Genomic DNA, 11,288 nt, shown 5'->3' on the forward strand with positions numbered 1-11,288 from the left:
AGATGTTATGGAGCTTTCAGCCCTCAGTGTCTTCTATTTTAAGTAGATGTATGTTTCAGCATCGCCTGAAACCATCAGCTCCACTAACTGAACGCGTCTCCGTTTATACAGATTTAACACGTTCTCTAACGTTTTGTTGGTCCTGCAGTGACACCTAGCGCTCAGCTCCTGGAGCAGACGGCGCGTCTCCAGTCCCTGAGAGAGACCCTGGACAAACTGAAGGTGAAGCATTCAAAACCAAGCATGCCGGAATTAAAAAAAAATTAGTGTTTAGTATTAAAGGCGCTGAAGTGATGACCTCAGAGGCATCAGGAGTTTCAATCAGCACATCTCTGCTTCTGTCCAGGGCGAGGTAGCAGAGCATGTGGTCAACCTGCAGCCTGGAGCTCGAGTCTCGTCAGATTTCGCTACGTTCCCCTCCACCTCCTTCGTTAAGGTGAAAAACTCTGCCGCAGGCTGTATAACAAACATGACCTTCAACTAACCTTGGAACCCCTTCGCTTATAGGCCCCAGTGAACACGCAGAGATCTCACCCCTCTTTTTTTGTTTGTTCTGTTTTCAGGCGACCGAAGAGAAACACTCGGACACGGTGCTGGTGGGTCGAGTCATGTTGCCATGTCCTCGTGGTCAGGAGCAGGTCCACCGCCTCGTTCTGTCCCAGTCCCAGCTGCAGAGAGTCCACGGTCTCCTGCGGACCTAAACGTTGCTCGACCCTGCGATCCCACCTGCCGCGGCACCATAAACGCACCCCACCGTCGGTTTCTGCTCCCCTCCACCTCCGCCAGGCCAAACGAGTCAAGCCAAGAGGGGATGACAGCATCACGTGGAAGATTAAGAACTGGAAACTATCTCCATGTTAGCAGCTCTGTAGATGCACGTGACACGTTTAGGATCTCAGTTCCCTCGCAGTTTATTTATGCGGCGGTACCGAGCTCGGTTCTGATGCTGCCCCGTCCTGATCACAGTTTTAAGTGAGGATGGCAAAAGAATTAGGCTTGACAGTCAAAAACTTGACCGTAAATGTTTAATCGATCTTTACTGGATCGTCACAAAACTGAATTAGGTTTTAAGCTGTTTTAGCATAAAAATATTCACACAGTAATAGTTAATAAAATGGTGGTACCAATGCGTTTTGGGAAAAAAAAAGTCCTAACAAGAGCATTGAACCTTAGCATCTTCAGACCGACATTACAAAATGCCGATTTATCTACAGTTAAAACTGGTTTTCAGGCCTTTAGTTATATTTTCAATGTATTTTATTCTGTCAGATTTCAGCTTGTTCGGTGACTTGCTGGTCAGAAAATGAAAAATCCAAAAAAATTTCTGGGTCAGTAAAGGCACCACATCTTAGCGCCATCAGGTTGCAGAGACAACAATCTTCAGTGTGGAAGTTGTTCCTGAGTGATGACTCAGAGCTAGCTATTATCAATGTGGTGTGTAAAAAAACGCTGACGTGTAAGAAGCTGAAAGGAAACTGTAGAGTCCATGATATATGGAAGCATGTCTGAAGTTAATTCAGGCTGCGAGAGAGTAGGACTTATAGCAGAGAACAGGAAGGCTGAACAAAGTTAAGCGAAGGGGCTGTTTTGTTTTATCCCTATGAGCTTTAAACCTGTCTGTGATGCTGGGTTTGCAAATATCAGTTGCAGTAGGATCTTAATTCACTCTTTTAGTAATACTAGCCTCACTGACCATGCTAACCGCTAACATAACATGCAAATCATTTCTGCCTTAATCGTATAATATCAATAAAGTCTTGTTTTACAGGGAATAATCACTCACACAGCAGCATGATGTCACCGCAGCTTCTAATATAAGTTAATCATTATCAGTCATGGCAGGAAAGCTAAGAAAAAATAAATACTTTGAATGGCGTTCCGTCATATTCCCTAGTCGTTTTTAAGGAAAGATTGGTACCGGCGGGTCAAACCATAGTCAGTTTAGAAATTGGCCTCAAAATTATCTAATGAGAAAGAAAATCACCATTTTGTTTTTCATTAATCATTGATTTCAGCCTGGTTTGACTTAAAGTAGAGCAGATAAACCGATGCATGCTGCCCAGACTCACAAAGACTGTATTTATCGACCTCTCGTCTGCTCCTGTGTGAATTATTATGCAGCAAAACACAAGGGATCCTGTTATAGGAGGAACTATGACACGGTGTTAGGATCTGTTTAGGCGGTCAGAATATTGTGTTCAGGCCTTAGCTTGATTTTATGAAGGCAAATTGTGATGGGAGGTAAAAACAAAAGAGTGCAAGCAGTAGGATTTGCACAAGAAAATCCAGCACCTTAGTTGAAACACGCACAAACAGATGGAGGATTTTAGTAACGGTTGGATGAGAACGCGGAGGCTGAAGGAGCAGAGCAGCTTCCGTGGACCCCCGGTCAACATCTGGGCGGACGTTCCTCCACCCGCAGGTTTCCATAGACGCGGCTGGCTTAAGCTTCAGCTTGTGTGAGTAACACCAGTACTATGTGGAGTTCTGCTTCTAGAGACTGGAACTTTGTCCGAGCCTTAACCCTGCAGCCGTCAGTCACCTGCCTTAGTTTTTATTTTATTTCTTTTATTTGGCTGGACATTCTTGAAGCAAAACTATGTTTCTTTTTTTTTTTTTGCCAAAGAATGTTTTTTTTCCACCGCACCCGCCAAGGCTGAATCCAACCCAACCTTTATACTGACGTATTTTGTGGCTACTTATGTTTACACACCGCTATTAACTTAAAGTTTTATTTATTAATTTGACGGGCATAGTGCATTTGTATGAAAGTAGGTCAAGCTGAAACGAGCAGATGTGTTGTCCTTATCCAGCTGTGCTCTCAGTGATGTAGTGAATCCGCAGCTTGTCCGACTCGTCCCTGTATGGTTCCCTGTTGCTGACCAACCAATAACCGATCAATAAACCCATGGAAGCCAGCGCATCTCTGCCGCCTCCGTTGTTTCACAGCACCACAACAAAACAAGGCATTCTTTTTCAAACATTTTTTTAAAAAAAACTTTAAAATCACTTTAATAGAAAACAACTGATTTCAAGTTTCTGTTTTTTTACAGCATTATTTCTAAAAATGTCAGCAAAAAAAAGAATAAAATCATCCTCATGGTAAATAAACAAACAACAAATCTCTATGCTTAGCTCTATGTTGAACAGTTCCAAACATTTAAACACGATTTGTAACATGAAGAGCAAGATGGTGGCGCTGTGTCAGTGCCAGGCCGTTCTCCTGCCCAGGACCCGCTCCGTGATTCTCTGAAAGAGCCGAAGAAAAGCAGCGGGTCAGTCATCCTACGTACCGTTAACGGTGGGCAAACGGTCAGGGAAATGCCGGAGACTCGGATCTTAGGACTGAGCTGCTGACTAATGGGCTGTGAATCAGAACCACCGGTGGTACCTTATTGTAGAGCTGGGCGTTCAGTCTGTAGGACCGATACTCCGCTTTCCTTCTTTCCTCCTCTCTCCTGCGCCGCACCTCTGGGAGATTCTCGTAGATTCTGTCGCAGTAAGAGGACATTTACACAAAATGTGAGACACTCTGAGCAGACATTATTACTCTGTAGGGCTGGGACTGAGTTTGTTGACAGAACCGGAAAGCTTTTTATGTCATATGAGAGTTACGATGCGTAAATATCAGACATTAAATGCTTACAGTTTGGACCTCTGGATCATTTCCTTCCTGGGTACCGCTCTCCTCAACAGGGCAGCGCCTTTGCAGAAAAAAAAAAAAAACATTCAGCTGCTACAGCGCTTTCACACCATCAAACATTAATGTTTGTTAGGCCCATGGCGACTCTGGAGGAGCTGGGGAGATCCGTCATTATCAATACTTTGACGTGCACCGCACAACTCGGGCCTTTATGGGAGAGTGTTAAGATCTATAAGAGTCTCATTTCCTGTTTGCCGCGAGCCTCGTAGGAAACACAGCAGATGCCTGTGGTGGGACGGGCCAAAAATGTTATGTTTGGGTTTACAGGCTGAATTCTGGAACATGGTGGTGGCGACATCGTGCCCTGGGAACGCTTTCTTTAGCAGGATAGGAGTCGATGGAAAGATTGATGGAGCCACTTGAAACTGTGCAGCGAACAGCCAGAGCTTCAGTGGAATGATTCAGCTCAAACACTTTGTCAGAGTGGCCTAGTCAAAGCTCAGACCTAAATCAAACTGGAAGATTCTGCGTTTAATGTTCCCAGGCACTCCCCATGCAGTCTAAGTGAGCTTGACTCAGCGAGGCTGAATACAAATGCCCGACACACAGGGCCCGATTTTTAATTGGAGAAAATCTAACTTTTGATTTAAAAGCGTGAACTTTTCCTTCCACTTCACAATGGAGCGCCACCATGTGGAAAGTGGTGTGAATGGTTTTACAGTCAGTGTAACTCGGGCGGTCTGAACCGACAGCATGGAGCGATGCTTCTCTTTCCTCCTCTGCCGCTGCGTACCTGCAGACCTCCAGGCTCCTCCTGGCTGCTTGAACGGCAGGTTTCTCTCTCGGCTGAACACGGCCTGCAGCCTCCGCTCGTCTGCCTGCAGAGCCAGGCATCTCACCCTCTGCTTGGATCGAGAGATAAACTCTGGGCGGCACATCTCCAGAGCCTCCTGCGGGGACGGAGCAACAGGTTAGAGGGAAATATCATTTCCTTTGTCAGCCTTTCTGCAGCTTTGAAACCTAAAAACACTACAAAGCTTATGTTAAACATGGCAAAATCCGATTCATTTCGCATCTGAATCCGTCTTTCTGAAGACCAAAAGGAAAACTAACTTGCAAGGAGACCCGTGTTAGAGCAGAGGACGATATTTTGGTTCTAGGATATGGGTCCGGCTCGGGCTGAGCGATGAAATGTGATTGGCTGCTTCCGTCCTCGTGGACCTGTCTCTGTCTGAGCGGCTCCCTCCACGGACGGACTCTGCTGCACGGCTCAAACCACGCCGCGTTCTGCCTCCCGGCCCACGGCTCCCCGGGCCGGTTCTCCTTCCTCGCCTCGGACCTCAGGCTGTCAGCAGAGATGAACCACGAAACGCCTTAAACACAGGGAAGAAAACACCAAACGCATGGAGGCTGTTAGTCCACGTTCAAACGACGACCGGATACCGACCACACACAGACACACACAGTCACAAAACGATTCATTGATTCATTGCAAGCAGAGATTTCAGCTGTTTTACTGAGATTAACCCAGGAGTACCTACATGTAAACACATCAGTGCCCGTCTGTCACATAACCCTCTAGCGAGGTGCTGCAGGAGGTGCACCTACCTTTGGGGTACTGCTTGGAGGGGCTCCTCTTGCTCTTTTTCTGCTTCTGACAGTTGTTGGATTTGGGAGGAACTCTCCCCCCTGCTCCTCCTCTTCCTCCCACGGTGCTGGACGAAGAGGAGGAGATCTGCTCCAAAGCTCTGGCCTCTCCAGGAGAAGGGAACGTAGTCCCAACATCTCTGGTGTGCCGTCGGGTCCCGTTATGAACGATCTCCAGCTCGCCTGAGGAAACGGGGGCAGAGGTGGAAACACGTTCCAGACTTCAATCGGCTTTACGCACATTTCCTCACAGCTCTCTTTTTAAAAAAGACTGAAAACTGAAGAGGTCTCTGCTGCTTAGATATCTCCCCACACCGAGCTCCTACTCTGCGCTTAGAGCAAATGTCAGAAAGAAAACAATTCCCGTTCCTTCCTTCATAATGTATTTTTTCGGACTATAAGGCGCACTTAAAAATCCTTACACCCTTACACCTGAATATGTGAGAACCTTTAGGCAGCCCGCGCCCAGAGTACACACAAGCAACAATAAACCTGGTCAGTTAATTCAATATAAAAGTTATATTTATTTTGGCCTTATGTTAAAAACAGGGCAGTTTAGTCCAACTACTCTGTCCTCCTGACAGAGACGGATAGAGAGCTGAGGACGTAAACGGGCGGAGAATATTTAGTGCGCCTTATGGTCGTACAAATACGGTAAATACCTGTACGCTGCAAAAATCAGGACGTTTTCATCAGTCCTCGCCATTCAAAGCTCCCACTGACTGACCTGCCTGGATACTTTTGTCGACCACTCTTACAGCTCTCTTGGCCGTCAGAGCCCGGGTCGGTCCGCGGTGCGGCGAGACGGCGGTGTACGTGCTAGGTGTGGACGCAGAATCAGGAACAACCTGAGGACGAGATGGAAAACGCTTCAGCCAGATGATTCACAGAGCCGGGGTGGGGGTGGGGGGGGGTGGGGGGGGGGACAGAAAGCTGAAGGTACGCGTACCGATGCGTCTGTGCCGGATGCTTCTGACGGCGTGAGGGTGACCGAGGAGTCCCCCTTGGTCCCCCTGCTGCGTTCCCCCGCCTCCCTCTGCTTGTCGATGGCGCCGTACAGTTTCCTGAGGCTAGAGCCGCTCCTCGGGTGCCTCACCCTGGCGGCGCCGAAAGCTCGGACGAGCCGCGCCGTATCCACGGTGGACGTGGAGCCGGACGGGCTCTCTGGACGGTCTCTGTCTGCTGGGGAGAACGGGCGGTCCTGGGAGGAGCTGTTGGAGACGCAGCTGTCGCTCTCTGCAGGAAGCTCAGGCTCCTCCGCCTGCAGCCTCCGTAGAGCTGGAAGATCTGCTTCTCTGCCTCCTCCCGCTCTCCTTCCCATGTTTCTCTCTGCCCTCCTCGGTGTCCTCGCAGGCGCTTCAGGAAGATAATAACCCTGTCCTTCCCGGACATGCGATCCATGAATCACACGGGACAGACGCTCTAACCGCTCCAGCAGCGAAGCCTCTCCATCGCTGGCGGCGTGCGTCTCCTCCTTGCTCCACTGTTCACAGAACTTCTGCCACAGGTGGTCCAGGGTGTTGCTGCTGTGTCGGGGGGCCGGTGGAGGACCGGCTCGCTCTCTGACCTGCGTCTGGACCCTTTCTATAAGTGCCGGATGGAACCTGTGAGGAGTGGGCTCAGTTGGTTTGTAACGGAGGCACAGGATGGGGCTGGTACCTCGGTCCCTCTGGGAGACCTTGTGCTTGTGAACTGGAGGCTGCGCGGTAACGGTAGCCGACGCCTGGGAAGACGACGTTGGAGTCCGACTCAAAGCTGTTAATCCTCTGTGTGCCGCCGCAGAAGCATCTGAGGAGAAATAAGACACCAAGAGGTTATCTATAGGGTTCCTGCATACGTTCTACATCCATTCCACCATTTTTCAGAGTTACATTTCCACTCTTGTTACTAAGGTGTCATTATGTGAATAAAAAAACCAACTGCATTAGGGTGGCCGTCCCATCAAAGCAGTAAACGTGTCTCCTGTCTCACGTGGGGGGGGGGGGCCTGTGTGTTCTGGCCGTGTCCAGCTCACCTGCGCCTGAAGGCTCCTGCATTCTGAGCGACGGCGCTTTCAGCCTCTTGCTGTAGATCCCCTCCTCGTGTCTGATGGCGACTCCGCGGCCCAACCCCGGGTCCTGATCCCCAAGGACCTCGCTGCTGAACCTGGGAGGCACGGCGTCGTCGGAGCCTGGTGGGAGATTCGTGGGTAGTTGGGTACGTCGCCGCAATTAAGCCAAGACGGAAGAATAAAAAATAAAATAAAAAAAAGCTGCTGGAGATGTAAGGGAATCATTTCAGCGAGCATTCAGGACAGCCTCCTTCAGTCCCAGGGAGGCTCCGGTCTGCTCCGCCTACCTCTTTCTTCTCTGCCTTTGTTTCGCTCTGCCCCTGAACATGAATAATGGATGTGCTGTCTGGTGTGTGCTACAAAAGACCACCTGCTTTCCTTTAACGGAGAGGTAGAACACGAGGGGAGCCTCCTCTTTCCTCCTCCACAGCTTTTAACGGCATTTTGCCTGAAAAAAAAAAAAAAAAAAAACTCCTGCTGCCCCTCAGGTTTGGTTTTACCAAACACTAACCATCTTAACAAAGACCGCCGTAACAATAACCAGCAGACTTAATGCATGTGTGTATAAATAAATACATTTAGATGTAAAATCTAGAGATTGTTGAAAAAAGGTATTCACACATTTTTCACGCTGAAAACACAAACTTCAATTTCAATGCATCCTTTGGGGATTTTAGGTGATCAATAAATAATTATTAGAATTACACATTTTCTTTTACAAAAAAAATAAAAAAAATCTTAGAAAGTGTGACGTATGTTTGTATTCAGCCCCCTTTATTTCGATACCCCTAAATAAACCAACTACGTCCAGGAGTCAGATTGTTAGCTAAAACATTTATTTTTGCCTTTTTTTAAAGGAGCATAGTACATGTTCTAGAGTTTTTGCCAATGTCTGCCCCCTCTGGCGACAAGTTGAAATTACACCAGTGTTGCACACATGCATGGGATGAGAGGAAAAACATCTGCTGGAATGTCTTCTGAGGTAAGAAAGCTATAAATACTGAAGTTAGCTCATGTTCTCTCACTAATTCATCGATTACAGTGGAGACTCAACAAAGTAGCCAGGTGAACGAGAGCGCTTTACACCCACGTGCACCCAGATGATTCAGCCTGAGTCGCTCTGTCATGAACCGAGACTGAAACAGCTTATAGACGCAACTGTGGTAAATAGAGGAAAACTCATTTTACTAATCAGGCAATGGTAAGGGCATGTATGGGAAAGAAAATGAATAATTTAAAGAGGTTTGTCAGAGAACCTTAGTGAACAGTCAGCAAGAAGACCTCAGCAGAAAGGTGAAGATTAAAGGAGAGTTTGGTTACAAAAGCTTTGAACCTCTAAAGAGGCCCTCTTCAATCCTTCCTCTGAGAACGGAAACAGTGCGAGACGTGCCTGTCCACTTTAACTCCGGAGGGGCTGTAGAGATCGACGACTCGTGAGTCATGTGGGGGAAAATCTGTCCACACCACAAACCGGGCATTTACAGAGAGTGGCAGAAAGAAAGCCACGAAAAGTCCCGTTTCCAATCTGCCAAAAACCATGAAGGGGAACACCACTAACCCGCGGAGGACAGCGCCTGTCCGGGTGAGACCAAAGGCGCTTTTCGGCCAACATGTAAAACACTGAGTGGTGGAAAACTAGCACTACACACTTCCCCCTGAATGGAGCCCCCCCTATGAAGCGTTGGGGCAACGCCATGCTGATGTAGGGATGGGGAAGCTGATCAAAGACAATGGGAGGACAGGTGGAGCTTGATACTAAAGGGCATTCCTGGGAGAAAAAAGCTTGTTAGAGGCTGCTAGAAACTTGAGACTTGGGAGTAAGTTAAGACACACGTCCAGAGCTACAATGCAAAGGCGTAGTTATGGGTCACAATGGCCCGCTCTAAATCCGATAGAACATCTGTGGCTAGACTTGAAAATTGAGGTTTTTCTTCCTCTTCCAAAGTACGCAGTAGTACGGGTCGGTCTATAATGCAAACCTCCGATAACAACCACTGAATGTGCTGCTCCAGTGAAAGGCGAGACAGACATACCTGGGTGAGAGCTCTCCAGGGTTGTGTTGGACTGGTCTGTGAAGGAGACGTCCGCTTCTGTCTGAGGGACGTAGAAGAGCTCCTCACTGCCGCGAGGTTTGTAAGGCAGCAGCACAGGCACTGGTGGGAGAGGAGGAGCGAACAGATTTTTAATAAAGCTACTTTCCATCCTTTTTTTTATACATTTTCCTCTGTTAAACAGTGCCATTAAAGTATCTAACTCAAAAGGGAACCCTCTTTAAAGCCCGTGTTGCTCAGGGCCTACCTGGTGTTTCAGCAGAGTAGAGACTCCGTGGGGCTGTGGCTCTGTGTCGCTGTGTGAGGGACCCTGATGACGCCGTGATGACGCTCCCCTGAGGAGCGACGGCTCTAAAGGCGGTGGGGGCGTCTCGTCTGTGGTGCGACGGCAGTTCCGCTGGACTTGACGAGCCGACGCCTTCGTCCGGGCTGCTGACGGCTGGGGAGGAGTCTGCGAGGCTGGCCAGGTCCCGGCGCGGGACAGCGTCAGCGCCGGGACGGGGGACAGCAGAGGAAGAGGCGTGAGCCGCTGCTGTGGGGAGCGGAGTGAAACGGACGTGAGGGAGGCGGACCCGTCCTGAAGCCCGAATTCGATTCGCTGGTCTGGTGAGCGAGAGGATGTGCGCTGACGTGTTTGACCGCCACACTGGGCTCATCTGGAGCCTGCGCGGGTGGAGGAGGTTCCTCGCTCCGGCCTCCTACGGTGTCTTGCCTTTTCTGATTCCCTGCCGCTGACTCAGATGGTACCTCCTGGTTTCTGGTGCTGAAACTGGCACTTTGGTCATAAACCGATCCTGTCTGGGCCAAAGGAACCCTCGCCGCTTCATCCAGATTTGGTGGAGGAGACTTGTTGGATGATGTGGGTGGGGCTGTTCCTGTGGAAAGCTCTGTGAGGTGGAGTGGGTCCGACGGCGGGCTGAGAGGAGGTGCTGGGGAAGTGGCAGCCGAGGAGGCCGCAGAGTGCCTGAGGGCGGCTATGCTGACGGATGTGAGGGCCGGAGGTCGCTTTTTAGGGAGCGTCAATCCTTCTCTGGCAGCAATCTCACAGACTCGGGCCTCTAGGTCGAGGTGAAGGATGCTCTGGACATGTGTGGGGGGGTCTGGGTGGGCCACACCGGGGCCAAGCTGCTTGTTAGCATCAGCGAGGGTAGGAAACGCTTCAGCCTCCTCAGGGTTCTTGTTTTTATTGATGCTGACACTGGATGCTGCACTGCTCTCTGTATCTGTGCTCCCTTGGCTCTGGAAGAAGGAAAAAAAATAATCAAAAACAAAGAGGGTTTGTTCTCGACCTGCACAATACGACAAGATGATCCCAACACATGATTTTTTATTTTTTTTACACAGCAAACACGGACCCACAGCTGCTTGTAAAAGCCTTCATAACCACAAAGTACTGCAGAATTGTGAAGCAGAAAGGAAAGGAGGCATGATTTATCTGTGAGTGTGGCATGAATTTGTACACCCCCCCACGTCACTTCTTACAGAACCACCTTTCACTGCAGTTTCAGCTGCAGGTCTTATGACATAATGTCTAACACTTTAGACTGTTCTTCATTGCGATATTGCTCATCCTGAACAGTGAGCATGTGTGACCATCAATATTCAAGCTTTGCCTCAGATTCTCCTTTGGATTTAGATCTGGGCTTTGATTAGGCCAGTGGGTCTCAAATATTTTCTGTTGGGCAGAACCACCCCCTGAGAAGAAGGAAACATTGTACTTTTTAGGAGTTTATTAAAGGAGCAATAAGTAATACTGACACCTGGTGTTGTAGATAGGAACAACGCCTTCAAGGAGGACAGACATTTGTCTACAGTGTGAACCCCCCACTGAATTTTTACTTCCACAGGATAGATTGACGATGTATTCTGCTCTATTTCTGGTCCACTTCTCTTACAT

At 48.9% G+C, this 11,288-nt stretch overlaps 2 protein-coding genes across 16 annotated transcripts in view; one reads left to right on the forward strand and one right to left on the reverse strand.

Annotated features, from left to right (window-relative positions):
* The window catches only part of dctn1b (dynactin 1b), a 51,814-nt gene extending 48,838 nt beyond the window's left edge, over window positions 1–2,976 (forward strand). For 14 of the 15 annotated variants that reach the window (XM_036150498.1, XM_036150486.1, XM_036150488.1 and 11 more), the window contains 3 exons: window positions 149–222; window positions 347–436; window positions 564–2,976. In XM_036150498.1, the coding sequence (XP_036006391.1) occupies window positions 149–222; window positions 347–436; window positions 564–701 (302 nt within the window). In that variant the 3' untranslated portion in view covers window positions 702–2,976. The remainder of the gene's footprint in view (window positions 1–148; window positions 223–346; window positions 437–563) is intronic. The other variant, XR_004933364.1, reaches the window with a different exon arrangement.
* On the reverse strand, window positions 2,607–10,166 carry LOC105939539 (ALMS1 centrosome and basal body associated protein). The gene is made up of 11 exons (XM_021308239.2): window positions 9,639–10,166; window positions 9,374–9,493; window positions 7,305–7,460; window positions 6,240–7,078; window positions 6,018–6,138; window positions 5,252–5,473; window positions 4,757–5,016; window positions 4,437–4,593; window positions 3,647–3,704; window positions 3,392–3,491; window positions 2,607–3,249 (listed from the first exon to the last, which is right to left on the reverse strand). The coding sequence occupies exons 1-11, from the start codon at window positions 10,045–10,047 to the stop codon at window positions 3,205–3,207; spliced, it is 2,487 nt and encodes an 828-aa protein (XP_021163914.2). The 5' UTR covers window positions 10,048–10,166; the 3' UTR covers window positions 2,607–3,204.
* Between the last annotated feature and the right edge of the window lie 1,122 nt (window positions 10,167–11,288).

This window comes from Fundulus heteroclitus, chromosome 19, assembly GCF_011125445.2.
Source record: "Fundulus heteroclitus isolate FHET01 chromosome 19, MU-UCD_Fhet_4.1, whole genome shotgun sequence".
Classification (NCBI taxonomy): Eukaryota; Metazoa; Chordata; class Actinopteri; order Cyprinodontiformes; family Fundulidae; genus Fundulus; species Fundulus heteroclitus.